Here is a 12,244-nt window from a genome sequence, read left to right on the forward strand (position 1 = left end):
TCACTCGAAGAAGCTGTCCTTCTGCAGAAACGAGGCATACTTCCGCAGCCGGCTCCAATGTTCCTGCTCCCTCATTGCAAACTTCGTCAGCTGGAACCTGTGGGCCACACAGCAGGATGTAAGTGGAACCCACTTTTACCACAGCCCCCAGTCCCCAGGTCCTCAGAAAAGGCCATGACCATCCTCATCCAAGGAATTCCAAGATGGCACATCAGTTTCATCTCTGCGTCCTTGGGACCCAGGCTGGCGCACAGCAGACCCCGCACTGAGGGAATGGCAGGGTGAGTGTGAGAGACTGTGAGGTTGTGCAGATGATTCATTTTGGGCCTGCAAGTCCAGTTTCCTTTTTGCATGAACCCAAATAGATTAGAACTTCACCCAGTCTCCTTGTACACATTCGTCTAGCATCTACACGCGACAGGCACAGGGGCAAGGGTTGGAGAGACCTGAACGAGTCCTCAGTTTGGTGGCAGTGGAAGAACACATGGGGCAGGATAGATTTCTGTGCACTCAACACGCACAAAGGCACATGAGACCAACCTCACCTGGGGTCCTCACAGAACAGGAATCATTTAAATGGAGTCTTTTAAGGAACAATTTGGAGTTTAGGCTTTTTCAAAATAATAAGTGCATGTTCAGTATAGAAAAATCAGAGCCTCATTCCTCAGCATCTGGCAATGTTGGTGGCAAGTAAGAGGGTCTTTGCTTAAAAGAGGGGTAGGCTGTGGTGGAGAGGGTATGTCGAGCTAGCCTGGGGCCTAAGTGACTGCTGTCAGATGCCACACAGTTGCCTTTGACCTACATGGAAGCCCACGCACAGCCAATCTAGGCCCTGCCCACTCCAGTGCTGTCCTCGCCAAGGCCAGTGTGCTGTAGCCTGCTCGTGTGGTCACTGCATTAGTCCAACTCAGGAGTGAGTGAGAGGACGTGAGAAAGCTCAGGACAGAAGGAACCAGAGGCACTTTGGGGTAAGAGACCATGACCGTGGCTTTGGGTTTGTCCTGGGTCTCCGCACTGCACCCATGGGAGATGGGTCTGTGGAGATGTCTCTATACTCAGTGTGTTAAAACACAGTTAAAGGAACATCACATTCTTTGCACCCACATAAACACACACACATACAGGTAACAGGCGAAAACATACTGTGCACATGTTCAGGCATGTTCTCATGTCAGTTCCAAAAATGCATTTCAGCATTGACCTTCAGTCAATAGTCTGAAAATGTTATTTCAGATCAAGTTTATATAATAAAGGTATAAGCTGTGGCCAAGAAGTCATGGGTCAAACTTGGCAGTAGCGGTAATCAGAAAATAAGCCATTGAAACTGAGCACTTGCACTGGGGCCCAAGGAGAGTCCAGCCCCTTGCAGCTGATCTGAGCCCAGGGACACTGCACCAGGGTCAGTAGAGGCAAGACAGCCAGGCGGCCACAGCCCAAACCCAGGCTGGTCCCGAGGTGGGCAGGGGCCACTGCCTGTATGTGCCCAGATCCCGTGAAGCCAGGTGGCAGGGCAGTGGTACGGGTACAGGCTGCACTGCCCTGGCCCCAGGGGTCCTGTCTGACCCTGCCTGTCTCCATGACTCCTCAGCTGTCAAACTCATTCTGTGGAGTTCACATGAACAGAGGATCCAAGCGCAGCAGCCAGCAGGCCCGTGGTGAGATAGAGCGAACACCCGGGGTGAACCAGCCTCGCCTGCTGGAACGGCTTCTCCTGCTCGGGGTACGCTGATCCCTGCACCCCATGAGCGGGGGCCAGCTGTCCTGGTGAGGTCTGCTTCGGGGCAGAAAAGGCGATCAATCTGTCCCTGTACTGGGGACCACAGACTGTCAGGTTCTCACAGGGACTCAGGCCCCGGGGAGGGCCAGCTTTAGAAACACAATGGCAGGCTGGTAAGGTCTGCTGCTGAAAAGCAAACCCATGTGTCAACGTGCACCAAGACTTCACATTAAATCCATGGAGAGAAAAAGAAAATGGAAACTGTAGTCAGCAACATATAAAAAATACTGATACAGTGCACTTACGAAAACAACACACAGGAGGTGTGCAGCATCCCAAAACACAATGCACACTGTGTAAAAAATATGGAAATCTCTGCATTGCTTTTTAGGTAACACATCCTATAGAGACTCTTTTATTAAGATGTAAACAGGAGACACACAAAGATGAGTCATTTTGGAGGGAGGAAATATATCAGCAACTGCTTTGACAGAGCTCTGCTGAAACTCCACACTGCTTTTTAAAAATTAAGTAAGACCAGTGGGTATATAAATAAAAGCTTCTTTATTTCTGTCCCCAAAGCAACTATACAGCTTTTTACAATCCCTTTGCCTTTTCTTTATACACATCCCACTGCTGTTGATTTTGACTCCTAATGGCCCTCAATTGGGTTTGAGGCTGTAAATCTGGAAATCTGTATGAGAGGAGACTGTCCTCTTTGTCTCATGGAGCAGCTGGATACGAACCACTGCCTTTACTGTTAGCACACGATGCCCGCAGGGCTCCTGTTTATACATGCATGCACACACGTGCAAATCTGCCCACAGCTTTTTTCCACCTGTAACTTAAATGGAAGCTGGTCTATCCTAGGAGTCACTGTGGGCAGTGCTACAGACCTGCTTCTCTTCCTCCCTGACGACACCTGAGGGCTGCACTGGTTGTCTTTACACAGACATCTTTGCGTGTGTGCATGAGATGCTGATTCTAGTGCAGGATACAAGTTCAGGTTTTGGACTCAAATGCATATGTTCAAACTGAGCTCAGTTACTGGTGACCTTGGATGGGAGATGGATTATGACTGCTGCCTCAGCTTCCCCACTGCATAGTTTGAGCACATATTCAAATAAAATTATGCTCATTAGATTATGCCAGTAAACATTTGGCACACAGCACTTGCCCTGTTTTATAAATGAGGAAACTAAAGTTTGTAGTAGGGAGCTCGGGTGGCCTACAGTGGTAAGAAGCTGTGCTGCAATTCCAAAGGCACGAGGTTCAAATCTACCAGGTCTTTGGTAGAAGGATGGGCAATCTCCTACTGTGCCATTTCCTGCCTCTGAAAACCGGCTAGGGTCAGCAATGGGTTGGCTCCACTGGTTGGCAAATAAAAAAGGTTTGTGAAGGTGAAAGCATGGATCTAATCACACACTAGAGGGAGACAGAGAGCCAAGAGGCTCCTGACCCTTCTCTGTCTCCAGGCCTCACTCCAGGCCCTACTGCGTCTCACTCAATGACCTCTGAGGGAGAAGACAGCAAACTCCAGCTATACAAATACGTCAAGCTTCTGTTAAACAAATAATCAAAGTAACTCCAACCCAAAGACAAACTATGAAAAATTACTCACATTATATTGTGAAAGAAGCAAACGAAAAATGAACATATGCATAGGCAAATAAACCAGGAAAATTCATAGAAGAGATGGAAATTAGCAACATACCAAACTCAATGATGCACAGGCTCCTTAATTACTAACTGGAAACACCTATGTGTCATTTTCTGTCAGTCAATTCCTATCCACTGTGAGGAAGGAGCCTCATGCAGAATGACCTGGCGGCAATGTGGTGTCAGGAGGTGAACCCCGCAATCAAAGACTGTCTATCCCATGAGAATTTACCATAGGAATGTGAGGGGAAATGTTCAAAAGCAACTGTGGAAATATGCCAAGATGGAAAGACAGGGCAAGTTCAATCCACAGTCCACAGAGGGTTAAGGAGCTAATGGGAGCCTGGCACTGACGGGTGGTGTGCTGTCTGCATTGGGTGCTGTCTGCATTGGGTGCTGAGGGGTGGTGTGCCATCCCCATTGGGCACTGAGGGGTGGTGTGCCATCCCCATTGGGCACTGAGGGGTGGCGTTGTGCCGTCCCCGCTGGGCACTGAGGGGTTGTGTGCCGTCCCCGCTGGGCACTGACGTGTGGTGTGCTGTCTGCTCTGGGCGCTGAGGGGTGGTGTGCCGTCCCCACTGGGCACTGACGTGTGGTGTGCTGTCCGCGCTGGGCGCAGAGGGGTGGTGTGCCGTCTGTGCTGGGTGCAGAGGGGTGGTGTGCCATCTGTGCTGCGCACAGGGAGCTGAGGTTCACAGCACCCCACTAGGCGAGGCTATCCACTGAAGGCCAGGCCCCAGGTGGTGGGAAGTGAGTGCTGGCCTGGGGGAGGGAGGCTGCTGTGTGGAGAAAAGTATGTGAAGGCTAGGAGGGGCATCTATGTGGTTGCAGTCCAAGCCCAAATGTGCTTGGCAGCCAGGCATGGATTGGAAGGGATGCCTGGTGCAGCTGAGACTTGTACTGACCGACAATGGGCTTATGGGACTCCAAGAAAAAGCCCTCTAGGAGCCAGAGACACCTCCTTCCACTATGAACAAATGAGAATTTTCCCTTTCCAAATGACAAAGCTACAATCTCTGTCTATTGTATTTAAGCAAAGTCCTGACCAGCTGTGTATCTTCCAAAAAGCAAAGCCCGTATTCACAAAGTGGGAGCAGAAAACAGAACTTCTAGAAATTCCTTGTGCAAAACCTTTAACTAGATATTTGAGCTTTGAGTCTACAAATAACTTTGGGGAAAAGCAGGAAAAGGTAATAGGATTTGTTGACATCAGGGGCTCAAATTCCACCCTAGGGACTGCTGATGGTGGTGACAGGAGGTGCAGTCAGAGACCTTTGTCCAGCTGTGCTAGGAGTTGATCACCTGGTGTCCTGAAACCTGCGGCTCTGTGTAATCCAGAGAAGGGCAGCTCAGCCACAGTGAGTGACTGGCAGCGCTCAAGCAAACAGGGAGCAGAGCCTGCTGGAATCTGCCCCCAAGGTCTGTGCCGCCTCTGGCGCAGCCTGCCTCCCCTCAGAGCCCTACAGGCCTCCTGCGTCACCCCGACTGCTGACAGAAGTCCCAGTGTGGGTTTTGTAAAAACAATTGGGACAGACTATTGCAAATGTGAAACTTTGAATCTATTACCACATGATCCCATTGCTTGAAAGTTTCACTTAGTTTTAGGGCCAAAAGAGACTATTACAGATTTTAGGGATAAGAAAACAACCCAGAAAAGTGGGGACTGAAATCTTTGAGACATAGATGAATATCTGTAGTCAAACAAATATAGTAAAATATTAGTGATAATCTAGGTTGTGGGTGTTTACTGAAATATGTTTTAAACCTGCATGTTTTAAATGCCTCATAGGATAATGTTGGTGGAGTGGGGAAATACCTGGAAATTAGACCTCAGAGTAAGTGAAACAGAAAAGGGTTTCTTTCAATCACATAGTGCTTCCCAGTTTTTCTCTGGTTTTGATTCAGAATTACTCTCACTGCAAGAATAAATCAAATAAAATATCATCTCTATGTCCAAGTCAATGTTTCCTCAAAATCACATCTCTGAAACTGCCTGTCCCCTTCCAGTCTCTGCTGTGACCCCTTGCTCTACCAGCGCCAAGCCTCTATATTTTCCAGAAAGTTCCTTACAAAGCATTCCTCTCCACCTACCCAGCTGTGTGGGACCTTTTTGAGGAGGGCATGGGATACAGAACAGAATGTAGAAGCTCAGCTGCCCTGACAGTGCAGACAGTCCCCCATTCCCTTGCTCTGGCAGAGAGAATCCTCTCTGGGATCCTGGAAACTAGAGGAGTCAGGGCAGAAGCAGTGCTTCTTCTTACCAGAACAGGTCCAAACACAGGAGGGGCAAAGGAAATGACAGACATCCTTTCCATGGACTTTCTCTAGGCATTAAAACTGTGCTTGAGTACAGTCAAACACACAAGTTCAAAAGGACAGCATTTGTAAAACAGCAAAGAAAGAAAGAATGAATGAATGAATGAATGGGAACAAGGAACCCAGAGAGGAAGCAGAAAGAATGCTGTTACACTGAGCGGTGCTGTACATTGACTGAATTAGGATGCTAGTGATAAGGATTTGGCAATCCAAAGGAAAGTGATTTGAGTTCACCAGCTGCTCCATCAGAGGATCACCAGCTGCTCCATGGGCAGTCTCTTCCCGTGTGATTTACAGCCACTTGCTGAGTAGGTTTCACTTGATGGCAGTGAACAACATGATGGATTGAATTATGTCCAACCAAAATACATGCATATAATATGTAATGTGGTAGCTATGTGATGATCCCCATGGTCCTGATAACCCAATACTGCAGGAGGATTAAGGGTGGAATGCAATACCCCGGGTCTCATCATGGCCCTAACTGGATGTAAGAGGAGTACTCCTAGGGGCCACAGCCTCTAGTACCTTCTATCTCACTTGTTGTTGTGTACCATGGAATCAGGACTGACCCACAGCTGACCGTCCGGTGGGTTTTCAGAAGCAGTTAATCACATGGGAAGAGATTGCCTATCCTTCTCCTGTAGTGCAGTTGGTGGCCACCAACCATGTGCCTTCAGGATTATAGCGCAGCTTCTTGCAACTAGGCCATCAGAAGCAAAAAATGGAGGAACGAGTTAAGGGGTGGGGTAGACTCAGTACCACCAAGAAAGTCCCCAGGAATGGAGTACATCTTTTTGGACATGGGTCCCTGCGTCATGAAGTCTCTGACACCAGAGAAGGCTGGGACACGTGGAGATTTCCAGGGACCCGTGGTCTACAGAGGCTGAGGGGAACAAGGACTGCCTTCTAGAAAAGAGAGAGAAAGGGCCTTTCCCAAGACTTGGACCCTGAACTGGGACTTAGAGTTTCCTAAACTGTAAGAAAAGAAACCAAGTTCTGTTGTTAAAGCCATCCACTGTGCTATCACTGTTACAGCAGCATAGCTGTGTGCCATCAAGTTGGAACCAACTCATCGCTGACCCTCAGGTGGGATTTCAGAGGCAATAAATCACATGGGAGGAGACTGCCCATCCTCCTCCCAAAGAGCAGCTGGTGGGTTCGAACCGCATGCCTTTGGGATTGCAGCACAGCTACTTACCACTAGGCCATCAGAGTGCCATATAGGAGCATCGTTGTTGCTGTTGTTGTTATGTGCCACCAGTCGCCTGAGATTCATAGCGACCCTATGTACAACAGCCCTAAACCCTGCTCTATCCTGTGCCAATCGCATTGCCTCTGATACACCTACCTGCATTACCCCAGTCACTGAATCAATCCACCTCATAGAGGGTCTTCCTCTCTTGCACTGTCCCTCCACCCTCCCAAGGGTCCCTTTCCAAGGACTGGTGCCCTCTTTGCAACATGTCTAAAGTATGTCAGACAGAGCTTCAGAATCCTTGCCTCCAAGGAGCATTAGGAGCATCAGATGACTAAAACAAGGGATTGCAACCAATGTTACAAAACAAAATATGTAGAAATTGTTGAATGGAAAACTGTTTTGCTCTGTAAGCTATGCAGGGCATAACTATCGTGAGAAGTAACAGCAGGGAGGAACACACTCCTTAGAACAAGCATTTGAAATCAAAAGGGCTTATAAACTTGTTTAATAAGAGATCTCATTCTTTTTTTCTTTCCTTTTTTTTTTCAAAGTGATCACCAGAGCTCCCCAGCAGGGCCTACTTGCTCTCTCACTGCTGCAGGGTCAGAAGAAACACAGTCGACCTGCTAGTGGGTTTTTGGAGGCTGTTAACAGCACAGGAGAAGAACAGCCTTCTTTCTCCAGAGAAGCTGGTGGATCTGAACAACCTGCCTTTAGGTTGGCCCCACTAGGCCACTAAGCAGTGAATGTGGCCAGGAGAGGGAAAGAAAGCAAGGAGGGGCTGTGGGGCCACCTGGTGGCGGTGCCAATCATTTCCCCAGGAACGAACGGGATTCGCTGAGAGGCCATCATCACTGTCCTGCTGTGGGTGGCTGCCCAGTCAGCTCACTGTGACCCCATTAGCAACAGACTGACATTCTGCCTGGGCCTGCACCATCCCCTTGACCGATTCAGATCAGATCTTAGTCATCTAGAGTTTCTACACTTGATCTTAGCCAAAAGGCCGAGAAGCGATTGTCTAGAGTTTCTTTTTAACTTTTATTGTGCTTTGAAAGTTTAGAGAGCAAATTGGTTTTACCTCCAACAGTGGGTATACATTCTAGTTGACAGTGCTAATGTCCTTGCCCGCACTGTAGTGGCACTTTCCCCACTTCTTTACTGTGTTTCCGGGTGCCATTCTTCCTTCTTTTCTCTTCCTGCTTTCTGAGCTCTCTCGTTGGGCAAATGCTGCCCATTTGGCCTCAAATGGCTGTCGCTGTAAGGAATGGGTACCTCCCTGCGTTAGTGATTACTCTCTAGGCCTGTCTGTTGTTTAGTGGAAAGGTAAGTGGTGGAGTGAGTTCAGTTTTAGGCTTGAGGGGTGATGAAGGGTAGTAGTGTCCAGGCTTCTACTAGTCTCTACAGACCAGCAGCCCGTTGGTTTTAAGATTTTTAATTTCATCCTTACTTCTTCCTTCCCTCTTTCAGGGACCTTCTATATTGGTCCCTTTCAGAGTAGTCAGCAGAGGCAGCTGGGTACCATCTCATTCCTCAGGTTTAGGGTGGCAGTGGCCACTGAAGAATGACACAGGGAATCGCGTGATTTAATACTCAGACAATCTTACCATCAAAAAGAGCCCACCTTCCTTCAACTCAGAGACAACCCCAGACACGGGGATGGGACAGGACAGAACTCATTACCTCTCCTGGAGAAAGTTCTCGCATCTCCTTTCCAATGACAGCCTCGGAGGGAAGGCTTTACTTTTCAAGTCATTCTGAAAACTGGTGCCATTTCTTGAGAGCTCTTCTAGGAGTGGGTAGGCCGCAAAATCAAAATGGAAAACAGAATTCTGGATCTTTGTAGCATTTTTGACAGACTTGATTTCAAGTGGATTGTCTCCTGTAAAGAAAGCAGAGTGTGTGTTCCCTGTGAGGAGCACTTTCAAGGAGTTCTGTCTGGATGGTGGGAGCTCTGGGGAGGATGAGAGACCCCAGGTCTGGGTGAACGAGTGGTGCTGCCCTCTGTCTACAAAGGCCTTGAGAACCTAGGCTGGGCTGTGGGGTCCCGTATGATCAGAGGAGGATCCAGAAAGAGGACCTTGTCAGACAGTGACCAACTACCGTGTGAGGGGCGGGCATTCTGTAACATCCTGTCAGCCTGCAGTGGGAGGATGCAGAATGCAGACAGAACTGGGCGGAACCACCCTGTGTTTTGTGGGGGAGCAGAGAAGTCAGGAGTCACAGGTCTGGGCATATTTTCCTCTCATACCTCGAAGAAGAAAACATGGATGGTATGAAGACACGGCAAACACGGGCTTCCAGTTAGCTGCCAGGTGGTAGGATCTGGGTGAGGCAAAGGCACAGATGATTTGGGCCTTGGCCACATCCAGGAGGCGCACCATGCCATCCTGGGAGAAGATGAGCACCTGGGGAGCAAGGAGATGTAGGTGGAAACGTCTAAGGGACTCTGCTTCCCAGTAACACAGTTTAGAGGCCACTTCAACATGGAGGAGAGGCAGCTGGACAGAAAACCAAGCCACACAGAGAGAACTTAGCTGGCTTTTGTGCGCACCGTCTCTGGCTCCACGCAGCCTGTCCCAGGGAAGGGCAGGGGCCTGTGATCCTCTGTGCTCACACTGCTGTTGTTATCAGCAAACAGGTGCATGTTTGGGTGCTGGATTTGAACAGGGGCTGTCCTTCCCCTGTACCCTGCCTCCTGCACCATCTCCCCAGCTTCTCCACCTGAGAGTTCTCCCCCTCTTTCCTGCCTGGCTCTGCTCTCCATATCGCAGATGACCCTTCAAATGCACTCTAATCCTTCTGCCGCCTCTCCTTGACCCTCCAGCCTCTCCCAGCCACCTTTTCTTTCCCTTCCCATCAAATATCTTGAGAAGACACTTCTCCTCAGCATCTGCTCACTCTACCTCCACTACTAACCATCAGGCTTCCCCTGCCCAAGACCCAGTTCTCCAGGGAGTACAGTAAAACCTTCAAAAGCCGGGACCTGTTAAAGTGGAAACCCGTTGGACAAGCAAAACTCAAATCCTTACCAGGAAAACTTCCATTACCCACTTTTTCACAAAAAGAAAAGTCGTAAGATTGTGCCCCACCGCCCTATCACAGGGGATCTGGGAAGCACAGCAGCCTGGCACGCTCTGGGCCTCACGAGTGTCCTGCATCTGGCTTCTCCTCAGCACAGGATCTGCTTTCACCTTTCTAATACTCCTCCCTGAGCTTCTGCAAGCTCCTCACGGTTTTCTGCAGATGTTCCTGTCGGCCCACAGTGAGTGCCCCCTCTTCTGCCTGCGCTGTAGACTACAACAGCCCCAGGAACCTCCTTACCAGCTTTGACACTAATCATTCCTCTAACAAGCTGGTGAGCACCCACCTTGAACTTGGAGCTCACTTCCTCAGTGCCTCCTGGATGCCCTCCTAGCTGGCTGACAGGCCCTTAGCTGGTCAGGGCCTCTCAGCAATTCACAGACTTCCCTGTAGGCCCATGCTCCAGCAGAGCCCAGCTTCACCGAGTCCCAACCCAGGATCACCCGCGGCACCTTCCTCTTTGGAATCCATCTCTTCGTGATCATCTTTCCACTCCCACCTCTCCTCTGGATATGCTTTGTCCATGTTTGCTGTGTCAAACTCTAGTCGACACACGATCAAGTCCATTTTGGTGTCTGATGTACAGAGCCCTTTACTGCCTGGCTCTTTCTCTGTCCTACCCCAGTCCTCCTCTTCCTCCTCCTCTAGATCCCTCACAAATCTAGCTCCTCATGAATACCTCTCCACCCTCACCCCTGGGGAACCTCTCCACTACCTCCCTCCTTTATTTGCCTGGGGACCTGCTGTATCCCCACCCCCCCGCCCCCTGCTTCCCCCACCTCATTAACAAGCTGGTGCGTACCTGCCCTACATCCCCAGCCTGCTCTCCCAGGCCCGCCTGGCTGTACTAAGGGCCTGCAGCCGCTCTGAACTTCCCTTAGTGCCTGGGACCCAGTGTCCTCTTGCTTCTGTGAGAGTGCTTTCTGCAGCCCCAGCTCAGCTCAGCTAGCTTGGCTGTCACCCTGCTGATGGCTGTAGGTTCAGTCCCTCTGTCTGTCCCACAGTATCCATTGAACAATCCTATCACAACCCTTCTCATGTCCCAGGGCAACTGCGTTTCCAAGTGAACTGGGAGTTCCCTGAGGGGACGACTGGGACTTTATCTCTCATATACACATTCTCAAAGCTGGCCCAGTGCCTGCAGCATAATAGGTCTTCAGGAAATATTTTGTTTTGTTGTTTAGGAAATATTTTTTAAAGGGGAAAAATTGAACAAATTCACTGAACAGAATGAGAGTCTCTGAGAACCTACCTACCATGCCAGGTAAGACGGGGACCGGGGCCACAGCACAGATGGTTTCATTGAGGTACTTCTCAGGCCTACAGGAAGCAAGCAGACACACATTCTGCCTCTGGAAGGGTTTGAAAGTCTTGCTATTCTCTCCTGAGCTCTGGTGGCCTAGTGACAAAAAAGCTGCACTGCAATCCCAAAGGCAAGCAGTTCGAGGTCACCAGCTGCTCCATGGGAGAAGGATGGGCAATCTCCTCCCATGCTATTAACTGCCTCTGAACACCTGCCAGACAACAACAACAACATTCTCTCTTAGGCAGATATCCTGAAGAAGCACATGAGCACCAGGTGACATGTAGAATATGGTTTATAGTAGGAAGAAACTGGGAGCAATCTTCATATCTACTGACAGGACAATCCTCAAATAATAGTGGCATGTTGCCACAATGGGATGAAATACAGTAACAGAAAGAAATGAATTGGCGCTCAATGTACAACATCCATGAAGCACTCAATGAAACAAGTCACAGAACAGAAAGAATCCAAAAACCAAGTCAGGAAATATACAGATTATTATTCTATTCATAAGTTCCTTAAACATGCAAAGTCAAGCAATATATTGTTTGGATACAATCATTATGTGTGTGGCTAACCCTTAAAAGAAAGCAAAAGAATGGTGAATTTAGCAAAATGGTACGGTATATTCTTTTTAAAAAATTATCATAACTGGGAGTCCTTCCATGAAAGGAGGTGTGGTGTTATAATGTGTAATGTGCTGGGTGACTGCCTGAAAGGCTGGTGGTTCAAATCCTCAGCAGAATGATGAGGCTGTCTCTTCTTATAAAAATGTACAGCCTCAAAAACCCAACAGAAGGTCACCAGCAGTCAGAATCTGTTTGATGGTAGTGAGTTTTTCTTCCCATCCAAAAGCAGAAATCTATTTGTCTACTGCATGATCATGTGATCTGCCCACCCAGACACTGACAAATGTAGCACAAGCAGCAGTGATCAGCTGTGGCTCAGTGGTAGTATTCTTGCC

The 12,244-nt window shown here is 49.0% G+C and overlaps 1 protein-coding gene across 1 annotated transcript in view; it reads right to left on the reverse strand.

The window, feature by feature from the left end:
* Positions 1-12,244, reverse strand: part of WDR93 (WD repeat domain 93) — a 59,062-nt gene continuing 46,818 nt past the window's right edge. Inside the window, exons 13-16 of the mRNA XM_006885223.1 lie at positions 11,231-11,294; positions 9,142-9,298; positions 8,574-8,772; positions 1-97 (exon numbers count right to left, since the gene is read on the reverse strand). Coding sequence (XP_006885285.1) covers positions 1-97; positions 8,574-8,772; positions 9,142-9,298; positions 11,231-11,294 — 517 coding nt within the window. The remainder of the gene's footprint in view (positions 98-8,573; positions 8,773-9,141; positions 9,299-11,230; positions 11,295-12,244) is intronic.

This window comes from Elephantulus edwardii, unplaced genomic scaffold (assembly GCF_000299155.1).
Source record: "Elephantulus edwardii isolate Elephantulus edwardi_28Jun2011 unplaced genomic scaffold, EleEdw1.0 scaffold00041, whole genome shotgun sequence".
NCBI lineage: Eukaryota > Metazoa > Chordata > Mammalia > Macroscelidea > Macroscelididae > Elephantulus > Elephantulus edwardii.